Source organism: Polyodon spathula, chromosome 11 (genome assembly GCF_017654505.1).
Source record: "Polyodon spathula isolate WHYD16114869_AA chromosome 11, ASM1765450v1, whole genome shotgun sequence".
Taxonomy (NCBI): domain Eukaryota; kingdom Metazoa; phylum Chordata; class Actinopteri; order Acipenseriformes; family Polyodontidae; genus Polyodon; species Polyodon spathula.
In genome coordinates, this window is record NC_054544.1 from 33,395,165 (window position 1) to 33,409,193 (window position 14,029).

Genomic DNA, 14,029 nt, shown 5'->3' on the forward strand with positions numbered 1-14,029 from the left:
TTTTGCCACTGATCAACACAAAAAAGTCCATAATGTCAAAGTGAAAAACAAATCAGAAAATTGTTCTAAATTAATTGCAAATACAAAACAGAAAATAATTGATTGCATAAGTATTCACCCCCTTGAGTCAATATTTGGTAGAGGCACCTTTGGCAGCAATTACAGCCATGAGTTTATTTGGATAAGTCTCTACCAGCTTTGCACATCTGGACACTGCAGTTTTTGCCCATTCTTCTTTGCAAAATTACTCAAGATCCGTCAAGTTGGATGGGGACCTTTGGGGAACAGCAATTTTCAACTCTTTCCACATATTCTCAATTGGATGGAGGTCCGGGCTTTGACTGAGCCACTCCAGGACATTGACCTTTTTGTTTTTAAGCCACTCCAGTGTGGCTTTGGCTGTATGTTTGGGGTCATTGTCCTGCTGGAAGATGAGTCTTCTCCCAAGTCCCAGGTCTCTTGCATACTTCAGCAGGTTTTCCTCCAAGATTTCTCTGTACTTTGCTGCATCCAATTTTTCCTCTATCTTCACAAGCTTTCAAGGCACTGACGCAGAGAGGCATCACCATAGCATGATGCTGCCACCACCATGCTTCATGGTAGGGATTGTGTTCTCAGGCTTATGTGCGGTGTTAGGCTAGTGCCAAATGTAGGTCTATTTTGGTCTCATCCACTTGGTCTCAGTCTCCCACATGCCTTCTGGCAAACTAGCCGAGATTTGATGTGAGGTTTTTTTTTTTTTTTTTTTTTTTCAGCAATAGCTTTCTTTTTGCCACTCTCTCATAAAGGCCAGTTTTGTGAAGCACCCAGGCTATTGTTGCCATATGCACAGTGTCTCCCAGCTTAGCCGTGGAAGACTAACTCCTTTAGAGTTGCCATAAGTCTGTTGGTGGCCTCCCTGACTAGTGATCTTCTCGCCCGGATACTCAGTTTTTGAGGACGGCCTGTTGTAGACAGATTCACAGTTGTGCCATATTCTCTCCATTTCTTAATAATGGACTTTACTGTGCTCCGGGGGGTAGTTATTGCCTTGGTTCTTTATATCCTACCCCTGATTGGTGCTTTTGAAGAACCTTATTCCGGATTTGCTTAGAATGTTCCTTCATCTTCTTGATGTATTTTTTGTTAGGAAATGTACTAACCAACTGTGGGACCTCCCAGAGACAGGTGTATTTAACCTGAAATCATGTGAAACACCTTAATTGCACACAGGTGGACTCCATTCAACTAATTGTGTGACTTCTAAAGACAATTGGTTGCACCAGAGCTTATTTAGGTGTGTCATAGCAAAGGGGGTGAATAAGTATGCAATCAATTATTTTCTGTTTTTTTTTTTTTTTTTTTTTTTTTTTTTTAATTTAGAACAATTTGTAGATTTTATTTTTCCCTTTGACGTTATGCACTTTTTTTTGTGTTGATCAGTGGCAAAAACTCCTAATTTAAATCCATTTTGATTCCATGTTGTAACACAATAAAATGTGTAAAAGTCCAGGGGGGAGGGGGGGGGGGGGGTGTGTGGTGGTGGTGGTGAATACTTTTGAGAGCCACTGTACATTAACAGGATTTCAATACAGGAATCGCTTTCTTGCACAGAGGCTTTAGTAAGAAGTGTAGCATTTAGAATGGGTGGTTATTGTGCCTGGAGTGTATTTTTAGAGCTACACCCACAAAACCCAAAAGAATTGGCTGATCTTCAGTTTGGCACCCTGGTCCAAAACTAAAGCTACAGTACAATACAGTACAGTAATTTGGTGCCACAGCAAATGTTGTAGTTCATTGTTCAGACATCTAGCAAAATGTGTGTTGGCTTTAATCGAGCCTGTCTTTGTTAGCTGCTTTGCACAGTTCTCAGAGCCATCCCCGCAGGCCGGTCAGATTTTATTAGAATAGTGCAAGTGGAAAAGGTTATGTGATTGGCTGGCATCCAGAAACGACCTGGGAAACCTTGTGCTCAGAGCTGAGTGATGGGAGTGTTGATAGGTTTGTAAAAAAGATCCTTACCAGGTGTTTGTTCACAGATATTCCTGTATGACTGCACCGAAGTGACTCCCTATTCGCTGCTGTTCTTTGGAGGTGATATCTCAATACAGAAAGACCAGGACCAGGACACCATTGCTGTAGATGAATGGATTGTCTTTCAATCTCCAGCCAGGATAGCACATTTAGTAAAGGTGAGAGCCAAGAGAAGGACAAATAAACGCATAGATTTTGGTTTAGCTTCTAAGCATCACTTTTCTAAAAGAATGTAGGCAAATGTTTGATGAGCAATTACTAATTTATTTATTTTAACAGGATTTAAAGAGGGAACTTGATGCTCTTCTTCAAGAGAAGATTAAAAACCCTCAACCTGTGGACTGGAACGATACAAAATCAAAGGACTGTGCTGTCATATCGGCGATTATTGATCTAATAACTACACAGGAGAGTGGAGCTGTTAAAAACTTTGCTCCCCGTTTTTCTGGGGGATACTATTAACTTGTTACGAGCGTGTGCGTCACCAGGCACTTCTGAAATACTGAAACCTATTGTCATTTGTTTTGTATTAACAAGCACTGGGGACAACCAACCCACCTCGCTCATTGTCAAAATAACCAGTTGTTGTCTTTTTTTACTATTTAAACGTAGAATGAAGAGTACGCTAATATGAAACATGTTCTGAGTTATCAAAGAAGGTTAAACCGAGGGTTAACCCTTGCTGTTTTCATATTTAACTCGTATAATCAACATGTGTAAGTGTGTTTTTTTTTTTTTTTTGACACGTGCAAAGAATATTAAGAAATTAGTTAGGTAGTCATTAGTTAGTCTCTGTTTGTTTAGTGCCTAAAGCTCTGCATGGGCAGCTGAAAAAGCTTCTGAATGTTAAGCTCTTATGTTAAATGTGTGATGCACATGTCTCTCCAATATGCCATTATGTAGTACTAATGTACTTAGCACCCCATTTTTAACAACTTTAATATTCCAATGCAAATCATTAAAATGCGTTGTCCGCATGCTGCTGCGAAGTAACAAGATGTTCCTATTGTGTATGTAGTTTGTCCTTTTCAATCTTTTATCCTTGCATCATTTCTTCAAAATGCCTGTGTGTGTATTATTACGCAGATGTCTATAATGCCTTTGGTTTCAAAGTTGCTGTTTCAGGTAGACTGTCAGGATATACTTTTTTTTTTTTTTTTTTTTTTTTTAATTTGCATCTAAATGGGTTGAACAACAAACCCTGGGGCATAAAGAATTGCCCTTCACCAGTCTGTACACGAAAGCAGTTCTTGACATGTGTTCTATAATAAGGTAATTCCAGCAAAAGTGGACCAGAGAGGGGATTGTTCAACCAATTATGTCAATGACGTGCATCAACTAATTATATTTTCTTGGAAAGCCCTTGGAGCAAGATTTGACATGATACCTGTATTTGTCAAGGTCATTATGCACATGCAGAAAAATATAGTAAAAAGTCATCGAAATGGGCATTATTTAGGCTTCATACACATTCTCATCGTGTATGGGTAGGGCACCTACCTCCCCTCCTCTCCATGACCTTGATTTATGTGTCGTCAACCATTAATCGACACTTCCCCAGAATTTGCTCTGCTTGAAAATACATCCCTGTTGGAAATACATTTGATTTACAGCCGCAATTCAAAGTTGTTTTCTGATTGTTCTCTAGTACGTTGTGTATCGTTGAAGGGACTGTTGAAGTTACAAGGACATGCCATGACTCCTCCCCTCCCCCTTTTTGCCTTAAGTTTATAAATCCATGACCTGCATGTTATTCCATTCCATCCCCCGATCTAAACCTGCTATTAAACAGAATTACAACGCATTCCAAATATTATTTCCATCTCTGCAGATAGCAGTTTATTATAAATATAATTAAACATTACCAAATATGTAAGCATTATTTACATCGATAATTACAATTGGGCAGTGTAAAAATCTAATGTACAACTACAGCTATAACTACAACCAACATTATTTAAAATCATCTATCTGCAATTCATGAATGTAGTTGGTCAGGCACAAATTGTATTCAAAGCAACACAAACTACCTGTTATCAGCTTCCTGAGGTCTTGATAAAATGCTAACTTTATTCAATTATCTATGTAGCACGCTTATTTCAAGAAGAATGGTTTGATGTTCTTCGGAGCAGCACAATTTTGAATTCTGTCCTGGCAGGAGATGTGTACAGATGCTAAGAAAGCAGCTTTCAAGATCAATAACACTCTGGCTTAAGAGTGCCTCCTGGTGGGACTGCTGATCTTAAGATCCCACTGCTGCTGATGGGCCGCTGCATGTTCCCCACTGCTCTGTCAGCACTTACTGTTCCACCAGCAAAGCACTCTGTGACCACACAGCTCACTGGCACAAAACGATACCTTACTCCAACTGTCTCCCAGCAAGTGGCAGGAGAGGTTCCTGAGAAATATGAAGCAGCTGAAGGAGAAAAAAAAAAATGTGTCCTCTAGGCACAAAAGAAAAAAGAAAAGCCCAATACCTTGATATTTGTAAAGAAAGTTTGTGCTAGGCAATTTTAATAATTCCGTTTTAGTGATTTATTTTTTAAAAATTATTATTGGTCATTGCATCATTGACAGATGGAAATTTCAATGTTGTTATAAGGATCAACTCCTGTGTTGCTTCTCACAGCTTGACTTGTTTTCTCAGCATTTAGAGTCTTCCCATCTGCTTCTCAGATAACCCATCCCTCACTTATAAGGACTACCGATCTGTCTGGGTGTTTCCTACATCTCCCCCCAGCCACTGTTTTACTTTCATTTGTATTGTTATTTACAGTCTTTAAACAGCCACAATAACCCCTTTGTTCTTTGCGCTAACATTTGTTATTTGTAAATCTGCAGGTCTCTAGTAGAATCCATTAATTTGTGAATCAGGCAGTAGAAGCATTTGCTTACAGATTTCATAGGCATTTTACTGGCAAGTTTTCAGAGATTTAAATATTCCATGATGGATCCCAAATGTTCTATTAAACATTTTTAAAAACAATTATCAGCATTAAGGAAGAAGTTTCATGATCTAATCATCAGTCTATATATTTCCCTGAGTTGTAAAAAGAAAACAAAAATTATTAAAACTTAAAAATTAAAAATCAGCTTCAATCACTGCAGACATGCAATTAAATTGTTAAGGCATACTTTATTTTTTCCTTTTGTCATTATGTATTATTTTCTATCATGCATTTTGATACGGAATTGTGGACAGTGGAAAGGGAACTTTGTATCCTTGTGGTGTGTAAATTACAAAAGTATTTTTTACACCCTATGAAAAGAAATCTTTTGACAGTACATCTTCGTTACTCTTCAATCTTACCATGAATCATAACTACATTCTTACAATTTCAATAGCAATATGTACTTGTACCAACAAGTGTACATGCTTTTAAACAACATACAATTATTTACACACAAAACAGAAATTGATTTCATACTTAAAGTTCCTGTTGGTCACAAAAAAATAACATTTTACAGTGGTTCGTGTTTTTTTCTTGTTCGTTTTTTTTTTTTTTTACCCCCTTTAAAACAACAAAAAAAGGAGCAGTCCCTGAAGTGCAATATTAGGAAAAAAAAATGTTTTCATTTTGAGTACAGCATCAGTGACTGGATTCCCTTAAATTTTGAACGGAGTAATGCAAGGTGAGCCATCATACTTCTATTAAAGGCAGTGATAGGAAAGAGTTTGGAGTTTCAAGTGCGAATAGTGAAAGTTGGCAGGTGGGGGAATATCTTTAGAAATCCTAAACGTTTGCTTCAAGTTCCAGCAGACGGCCCATTCTTTCCACGTTCTTCTCAATCGTTGCCTGGCACTTAATCGCCATTGCACATTCTGAGAGAAACCATCCTCTCTCTCCATCTCTGAGACGCTCACCGTCATACCATCCTGAAGGACAACAGAACCTCTGTTAATATGAAATTCAATTTAGCCATGTCTGCAGCTTTATGCTGTTTGAGTTTCACAAGCATACCTGCTATGTTAAACAAAAACAGCTGTCTTTATATGTGGAGGTATGCAATAGCTAGACAACAGTAAGGCAAAAAATGAATTCTGATTTAAGATGATGAATGTGTAATATTGCCTTCACATTATACTGTACGGCATTTGCTTCAGACTTAATATGTGTTGTCCTTTTCACACAGGAGCAGTACTGATATTTATAATCATCGTCTGAAAACGTGTGTGTTAGCTTCCTCATACAACTCAGCAAAGATGACTATTCATATGGCAATTTTTAACACGGAAAGATAAACAGTTCTGCTCTATACAATATCTTTTGAAGTTAACAGCCATTTAAGTTAGTGAGTAAGTGGGCATTGCAAAATTTAAAATAATGTACTTTTTTTTTTTTAATCCAAAAAATGAAATAGCATAGGATCAGGTCTTTGATGAATGACCTTTAAGTTCAAAGTTGCCAATAGTCTTTGAAGTAATGTATCTTCATAGAAACGCAAGGGGGTCCTTTTTTTTTTTTTTTTTTTTTTTTTTTTTTTTTTGATGTACATATTTATCCTGCCCTTCTAGAACCAGCAGTGTGGATGTTAAATATAAACCATTGATGGTCATTTTTTATATTGACCCCATTGTAGTCCCACAGGTTAAATATTTTAGTGCCCTTATTAAACATGTCAGAAATCCATATGTGCAGAAACAGTAACATAATTGTTCTTAAGAACACACGTTAAGGGGTATAACACGGATATAAATGAAGTAGTATTCAAATTCAGAGGCCATAAAGTATTCCTTTGAGCTCTTTGAAATATTCATGAAGACAGCAGTCTTGTCATTAGAACATGCAGTACTCATGAAGAGACCTGGAGGCCTGATTATGTAGAAAACACAGTCCTTTAACAATTAGTCTGCCTCATTAAAACCAAAATATTAGTGGGGATGAGTTACTCTGAAACAAGTGATCAGCTATTTACACTTCTGTAATGTTGCAATCAACAGGTTGCTATGTTGCAATAGACACTGGTTTGATACCTTGTGTTTAAATTGTTCATTATTAATAACCAATATGCTATGAAAAAAATAAAATTCATGGACATAAGACTGTAACTTACCGTCGTTAACTTTCTGGTAAACCAGCACCACATCAGCAACCTGAAGTGAAAGTTCATCCAGCTGTTTTGCAGTGTACGTTCTCGTAATCTCCACCTGGGTCAGTGCTACAGAAAGATTTAAACATGACAAAAAGAACAGCTCGCCATGCCATCTAAGATGCAAGATCAGCTTTGCCCACAAGGTGGCAGCATTTTAATTTTAAAGGCGGCTTGGCTTGTTCAACACTTACTTGTTCTGTCTATGCTCTGCTTATCGCTGCTGTTTTCTCCCAGCGCTGTGATCCAGCGAGCTCTCTCATTACTGCAAAGAAAGAATGGTAAAAAAAAAGTTGGAGTCCTCACCTTATGTAAAACATGCTCCTATGTCCAAATTAGATATTGAGGGAACGAAACACTATTATTGTGTGATTTACATGATTTTCGGTTTATAGATCTCACAGAAACACAGCGGGCAGGAAATTTGATCTGTGTCAGTCTCAAAACAAGGTGCCTGTTGTTTCCCTGCCCAGATGGTGTGCTCAGCATTGAGACACACCCACCAGACCCAGGTAACAGAAGGAAAGCTCACCTGATTCCAACCAAATAAAAATAAAAAAAGTTTAAAAAGGTCACCTTCATTCCTTGTGAATGTCTCTTTTTTAGGTCATATTTCAAGTATCATATACACATCTAGAGACAGGGATCAAACCGAGCATGCAAGGTAAAGGACAAAGAGAGTTCTGTCAATCTAGGTAACTATATTGCAAAGCGGAATCATTATAGCTGTGTAAATAGGACCTAATGTTGCACTAAATAGATGAGGGCAAGTCTCTCATGCCTACAATGAATGAGTCTCATGACCTTCTTAGCCTTTATTCAATCCAAAGATGTAAAAAAGCTATATTCTATATTAGCAGTATAGAACAAAATGCTTTTAAAACTTTAAAAAGTCCAACGCTGCAATGTTTTTTTTTTTTCTATGAAATCCATCAATAGTAATACTGGTAATGCAGATTGTAAACCAACATGACAGAACACTGCTGGTTGTTTTTCTTTTAAACAGCTTACCAATAAAACATAAATATTTATGGAATGACTCGTATCTGAGGTAAATGCATTTCAAAGTTCTAAAACATTTATGGCACTGTAGTTTACAGGAGTCTTAAATTAAACTGACATTAACTACTTTACATGTGGAGCATACTGTAGACACTACCGTTAATGGAAATTGTGGCTCAAGCAACTTCTTATCTTCGGCATACTGGCCTTAGAAAGATGCAGGTCCCCTATCTGAAATGATACCCTTTCTGATCAGGTTAGAATAATATATTCTGTAACTGCTCTCTTTTTATTGCCGCTGTACAGTAAGCAGTAATTGCCTTTCTGCGTTAAACTGCCAACTCATAGGTTTTGTTTTTATTTACTTTGAAATACGTTATTTAATAGAAATTAAAAAAAGATACAAAATGAACAGTATCAGTTGTAATTAAGAACAGATTTGAGTATTGTAAAAATTGTGTGTTTTTAGGGGAGTAATAGGACTATACATCACAAGACCTGTAAGTCTCCACTGTTGTATCGCATAATGTTATATTTCGTGATTTATTTTGATTTGCAACGATCTCACAATCACGTAGTTTGCTTGCCACACACTTTGATAAAGGAAAAGGACAGATCTAATGCAGTCTGTAGTTTAATTGTCAACAAGAACACACAAGAACCAGCTGAGGAATATTATGATAGATGGAAATATCTGAATCTTCACATGATTTCTAGGGGAAGGGATTCTTCAGTCCACCTATAAAACCATTCCCAAGCTTGGCAACGAACACAGGATGCTGAGCAATAAAATATAGCTCTGAATTCCCTTCTCCACCTCCAGTGTTTATTCAGGACAGTAAAGTGCTTTCACTTCTCCTGAGGGTTGCCTGGATGCTAATGATTTCCCATAAGGTTGGTGGCCCCCCAGTAGTAGCCAGTAACTCGGGGAACAAAAGCAGTCTTATTTCAGATTTTACAAAAAGTAAGGAAGAGTAAAAAACCTGAGTTTTCTCATCTATCTGTATTGTCTGTAATGTAATGTATGTCATTTTAAAGTAATTTATTTAGGGTATTCAAAAATACAACAGAATATTAAGGGTTGATTGAAAAGGCAGATCATGAAAGACTAATATTGGCTCTCTCATGTGTCCTATTCTACAAGGACCAAAACAAACACATATACTGTACTATAAATAGCTAGCAAGCCAATTAAGCATTGAGCCATTACACATTTGGCACTATCAGCACAATGAAGTGTTCCGCATACTAAGAAGATATTTCAAGTATTCAGTTACTGTTCGGTGTATAAAGTAAGTTGTTTCCAGGACTTGTATAATGGATTGCAGTACTAAAAGAGTAAGGAATGATACTTTCCAGAAAGTAACTCCTAAGGTCTCCATCTACCATGTTTCACTGCGCTGAAGTTAATATTTTATTACACATCAGTCGTTTAAAAAATGGCTAGTATGTGTCATACATGATCCCTCCCAAAAAACATGTTGCAATACAAGCAATGAGTTGTTATTATTATTATTATTATTATTATTATTATTATTATTATTATTATTATTATAATAATAATAATAATAATAATAATAATAATAATAATAATAAGAAAACACAGAGGTTACATATGTAAACTATGTGCTTATCCAGGCAAAGCTGGAACAGTACTAAGCAATATCAACAAGAGACTTTTGGTCCTGGTGGCATAATTTAAATGCGTTTAGCAAACAAATTAGGTAACTAGAGATTTATGTACAGCTGCCTTCTTGCTTCTTGTTTGCACACATTTACATATCCTCAGGCTATTCTTCATATTGAGCTACTGGAGCATGGCAAGTACCTTTATATCCCATCAGTCATGCCCAGCTAACATCAAGGACATCTCAGCATACAAAAATAACCAGGGTAAGTTAATGTAGTGTTGTGGGTTGCATATGAACCGTGTCTCAAAATCACCACACAATCCTAGCACTTAGCAGTCAGAAAGAGACACGGGCCTGAACTGGCACACAAGATTCATCTTTCAAGACAAGCCTAAGACATGCAGTAAGAGTCTGTTTAAAGCTCCCACTGCCTTGTGAGATCGAAGGACGCTCACATGCCCTCAGAACATCTGTGCAGTGTGGGGAAAAAAACAGGTCATTCCAAACACTGCCAGCATTTGTATTATCCCTGTCTGTGGATCAACAGAGAAGGACATGTACTTCCCTGCAATTGGGTCACTCCAACAGGATAACCAATGTTAACACCTAAATGTAAATTAAACATTAACTCACTTGAATACAGTAACCCCGTTTCTAAACGAAATGCAAACTGTTTACTGAAAACTTAAGAGTATGATAAAATATGATACGATACGATGTACCAGCAGACAGGTGGGGAGAAGGAAAAAGAATCGTGGGAAAGAACTGCCTTAACAATGCAGGTTGCCAAGCAACAACTTTAAGGCTATGCAATTAGCACGCCATGAAGCACAAAATAAAGCCCATGATCTCCATTTCAGCCCCATGTCTAACAATACAAATCATGAACCCCATTACTTTTGCTAATCCCTGCGGTTCAAATAACTCTATCCAACAGCAATGCTAAAGATGAAAACATTCGCCGGGTTGTCCGGGAGAGCTCAAACGTTTGTTTTCTGTGGCAGAACTCTCCCGATTTCGATTGCATAAGCTGGCAGCTCCTCATCTCTTAAGTCGCATTCTAAAGAAAGAAGCATTAATGTCGATTCCACAGAATGTACGCTTCAATATTATTTCTTAATATTGTAAGGGTGCAGTTTATTATTATTATTATTATTATTATTATTATTATTATTATTATTATTATTATTATTATTATGTTTATTTAGCAGTCACCTTTATCCAAGGTGACTTACAGACACTAGGGTGTCTGAACTATGTATCAGCTACAGAGTCACTTACAACAACATTTTTATTTGATTTTAGTCTTGTTAGTTCTTGAAGAGTAGACCAGTATCCTTGCAGGGTTATTAAGATGTTAAGCAGCGAGTCTGAAATCTGAAGATTTAGTTCAAGATCATCATTTGTGTGAATGTTTTTCTCATACCCAAGCTAGAAAGTTCAGCAAGTTCATAAAAGAAGAGAAAACAAATATCAACCAAAACCAGATTAGGAGATAAGTGAAAACAGCCCCAGTTCAAAGATCATTAGAAACCATTAAGACTTCCCTTTGACCTTCGTGGGTAAGTTTACAACTACAGCATTCTTCGGCGAGTTAAGAAAAGGACAGGATGTCAGTTGGGATTTCAATACTCATTCCTTCTATGCTTTTCACACTACCAATAAATGAACATGACTTTGCAGTTGTTTTCCAAACTTCAATCTCCCTTCACAGAAGCAATAAAATCTGTCCATGATTGTGAAAACTCACAGTAATGTAGTCAGTCACACACGCAATTCTTCAGTGACATACTACGCAAAGTCATGAAAATGTGATCGAACACAAACTCAAGACATTAAGGTGATCAAACTGTGTGTTTGCATTAGTGATGACTTATCATAGAATAGCCTCCAGTATGGCATGGGCTGATTTCTGTTTCATTTGATACTAGAGCATTGGCAACAAGGAGAGACTCAGGTGCATCCAACATTAACACACAATGTGTCTATGCATGGATTTATAAAGTTGGCTGTAGAATTACTGTAGACTTGAAGAGTGCTCAGATAGTGTTTGCATTCACTGATATTCTTTGCTCTAATCTAACCACAGCATTTTGTTAACACTTGATTGTGAACAATGGAGCTGAACAGAAAGGAGACAATGTGTGCCTGCACCAGTCTGAATAAAATCATTCTTTATCATGCAAACATTTATTTTTATCTGTGTGTGTAAATATACCTATATGCAAATGTACTAAAATGTCAAATGATTATAAAAGAGATCCCATATCTCATTGATACAGGTGTTCATGTACCCTTCAAATCAAAGGAGTCCTGCTCCACCCTGCCAGTGTCATATTATATGATTATGCGTTCTGTCAATTTACAAAAACCTTATCACGGTTTGCATTATTTAAAATATGCAAGCTTTCAGATGGGAAAGCTTCCAAGGAGTGCATGTAGAATTAAGTATTATAAGACTTAATATAAGTTCTTGTATTCAGGGGCTAAAGAACACTAACTGAGTCAGGCAATCACAGGCCATGAATTATTGACGCTCATGCTAAACCTGACCTTGAAAGATTTCCCATCTCATGACTGTTCAAACTCCTTAACATGTATGCAGATGATAATTAGTAAGAACAACCTCATAACCCTTCCTCAAATAGCCCTGTGTATGCAGGCTCATTAGTTTAAATACTACTTTCATTTCAAGGGCAGTTTGGTCATGTAGTATTTTGAATGTCGAAAGCCATTTTGGGGAAAAACGAAGCTTTGAATGAATTGCTTTTACCAGCTCTTCAGTTGTCTCAGACTAAACTTTACATTGCAGGCATTTTCATATCTAAAACTGAAGAGTACGGGGCTTGACTTTATGAAGGAATTGCACTATGTGTGTTTGCATGTTGACTGTTTTGGCAGTTTAATTCTGTTTTACTTAGTAATGAAGCACACTGCATTCTGATGTCAAGAATGCCTTGATACATTGGGCATGCAGAGAATGGTTTACGATGCATTATCAAGCGGTTATGCTTTTATGGACTTCATTAGATTACTGATGTACTCACAGAAACTCTGCTCCCATAATCATCGTCACCTTCTCTCCTGAGTGGTTGCTAGTGAAAGCCAGTTTGAAGACGTGATTGGCCGATCCTTGACGTGAGTACAGCATCCCTGACGTTGTCTTCACAGGGGATAGGTTGAGCTCCTCAATCTCACACTGGCCCACAGAAAGCTGGTCTCTCAATGCATAGTCAATGACATTATAACTTTCCTCACTGGAACAAGAGGAAACAATATGTATTTATTAGAAGTTATTTATTCAGTACTAGGTCAATGAAATACAAGCACCTCATCTGAAGGGACATTCTGTTTTGAGAAATTGAGCAAAAAATACACATAGCAGGAAATTTCTCAACAGGAATGCATTTATTCCATTTGTAAGCCAAAAGTACTTTTGGTAAACTATGCAACAATATGAGCATGTACGATCATTATATTATATTATATTATATTATATTATATTATATTATATATTATATTATATATATTATATTATATATATATTATATATTATATTATATATTTAATCTGGAGAAAAACACTGGAATGAATCATCTTATTTCCAAAATAGAGAAGTATGTACCGATCTTTAAAAACCTGACTGCACTATTTGTCCAAATAAGCTCATGTGCTAACCGTAAACCCTACAGCAGGTGTGCAAATCCTGCCGGAGTTCTTATAGGTATCATTAAACAATCAGGCGATGAAGACCAGGAGGAGGTTCAATTGGTTCAGTTAAATAGACTACAGGTGGAGCAAAGACCAAAAAGCTATACAGGCTTGAACTGAGATGCAATGGTAGAGTTACCTGCAGCTCTGCATAAAGCAGTTATTGGTTTTTGAAATAACCTATGAACAGTCCAGGTCCTCAGGAGGGGAGCTTTTCCATCTTTAACTTCATAAGCATGAGATCCACTTGCCATACAAAACACATTTCATTGGCAATATACTCACATTGGCACCATATCCGAGTCTGATAAAAGATTTACAAAAAATAAATAAAAATGTTGATGTAGTCAATTTTATTGATGTAAAACAGCAGCAGATTTTAATACACCCCAAAAACACAATTAGTGATAAGGGTTTAGTTCATTAAAATAGACCTTCCAGTCCAATGTGATCATATTTTCAGAGGATGGCAAATCAAAATCTATGAATTATTTTGTGTGAAGTCTTCTTAAGCGGTTCCAAAATAAATTTTAAAAAAGCAAATGTATGAATGTGAATGTAGATTTTAAATAAAAAGTTCC

At 36.8% G+C, this 14,029-nt stretch overlaps 2 protein-coding genes across 3 annotated transcripts in view; one reads left to right on the forward strand and one right to left on the reverse strand.

The window, feature by feature from the left end:
- Positions 1-4,085, forward strand: part of dhx36 (DEAH (Asp-Glu-Ala-His) box polypeptide 36) — a 29,989-nt gene extending 25,904 nt beyond the window's left edge. The window contains exons 24-25 of the mRNA XM_041263064.1: positions 2,019-2,171; positions 2,293-4,085. Coding sequence (XP_041118998.1) covers positions 2,019-2,171; positions 2,293-2,475 — 336 coding nt within the window. The 3' untranslated portion in view covers positions 2,476-4,085. The remainder of the gene's footprint in view (positions 1-2,018; positions 2,172-2,292) is intronic.
- A 1,441-nt stretch (positions 4,086-5,526) lies between these two features.
- The window catches only part of LOC121322772 (rho guanine nucleotide exchange factor 26-like), a 34,203-nt gene continuing 25,700 nt past the window's right edge, over positions 5,527-14,029 (reverse strand). For both annotated transcript variants that reach the window (XM_041263063.1, XM_041263062.1), the window contains exons 12-15: positions 12,785-12,994; positions 7,299-7,369; positions 7,069-7,173; positions 5,527-5,890 (exon numbers count right to left, since the gene is read on the reverse strand). In XM_041263063.1, coding sequence (XP_041118997.1) covers positions 5,748-5,890; positions 7,069-7,173; positions 7,299-7,369; positions 12,785-12,994 — 529 coding nt within the window. In that variant the 3' untranslated portion in view covers positions 5,527-5,747. The remainder of the gene's footprint in view (positions 5,891-7,068; positions 7,174-7,298; positions 7,370-12,784; positions 12,995-14,029) is intronic.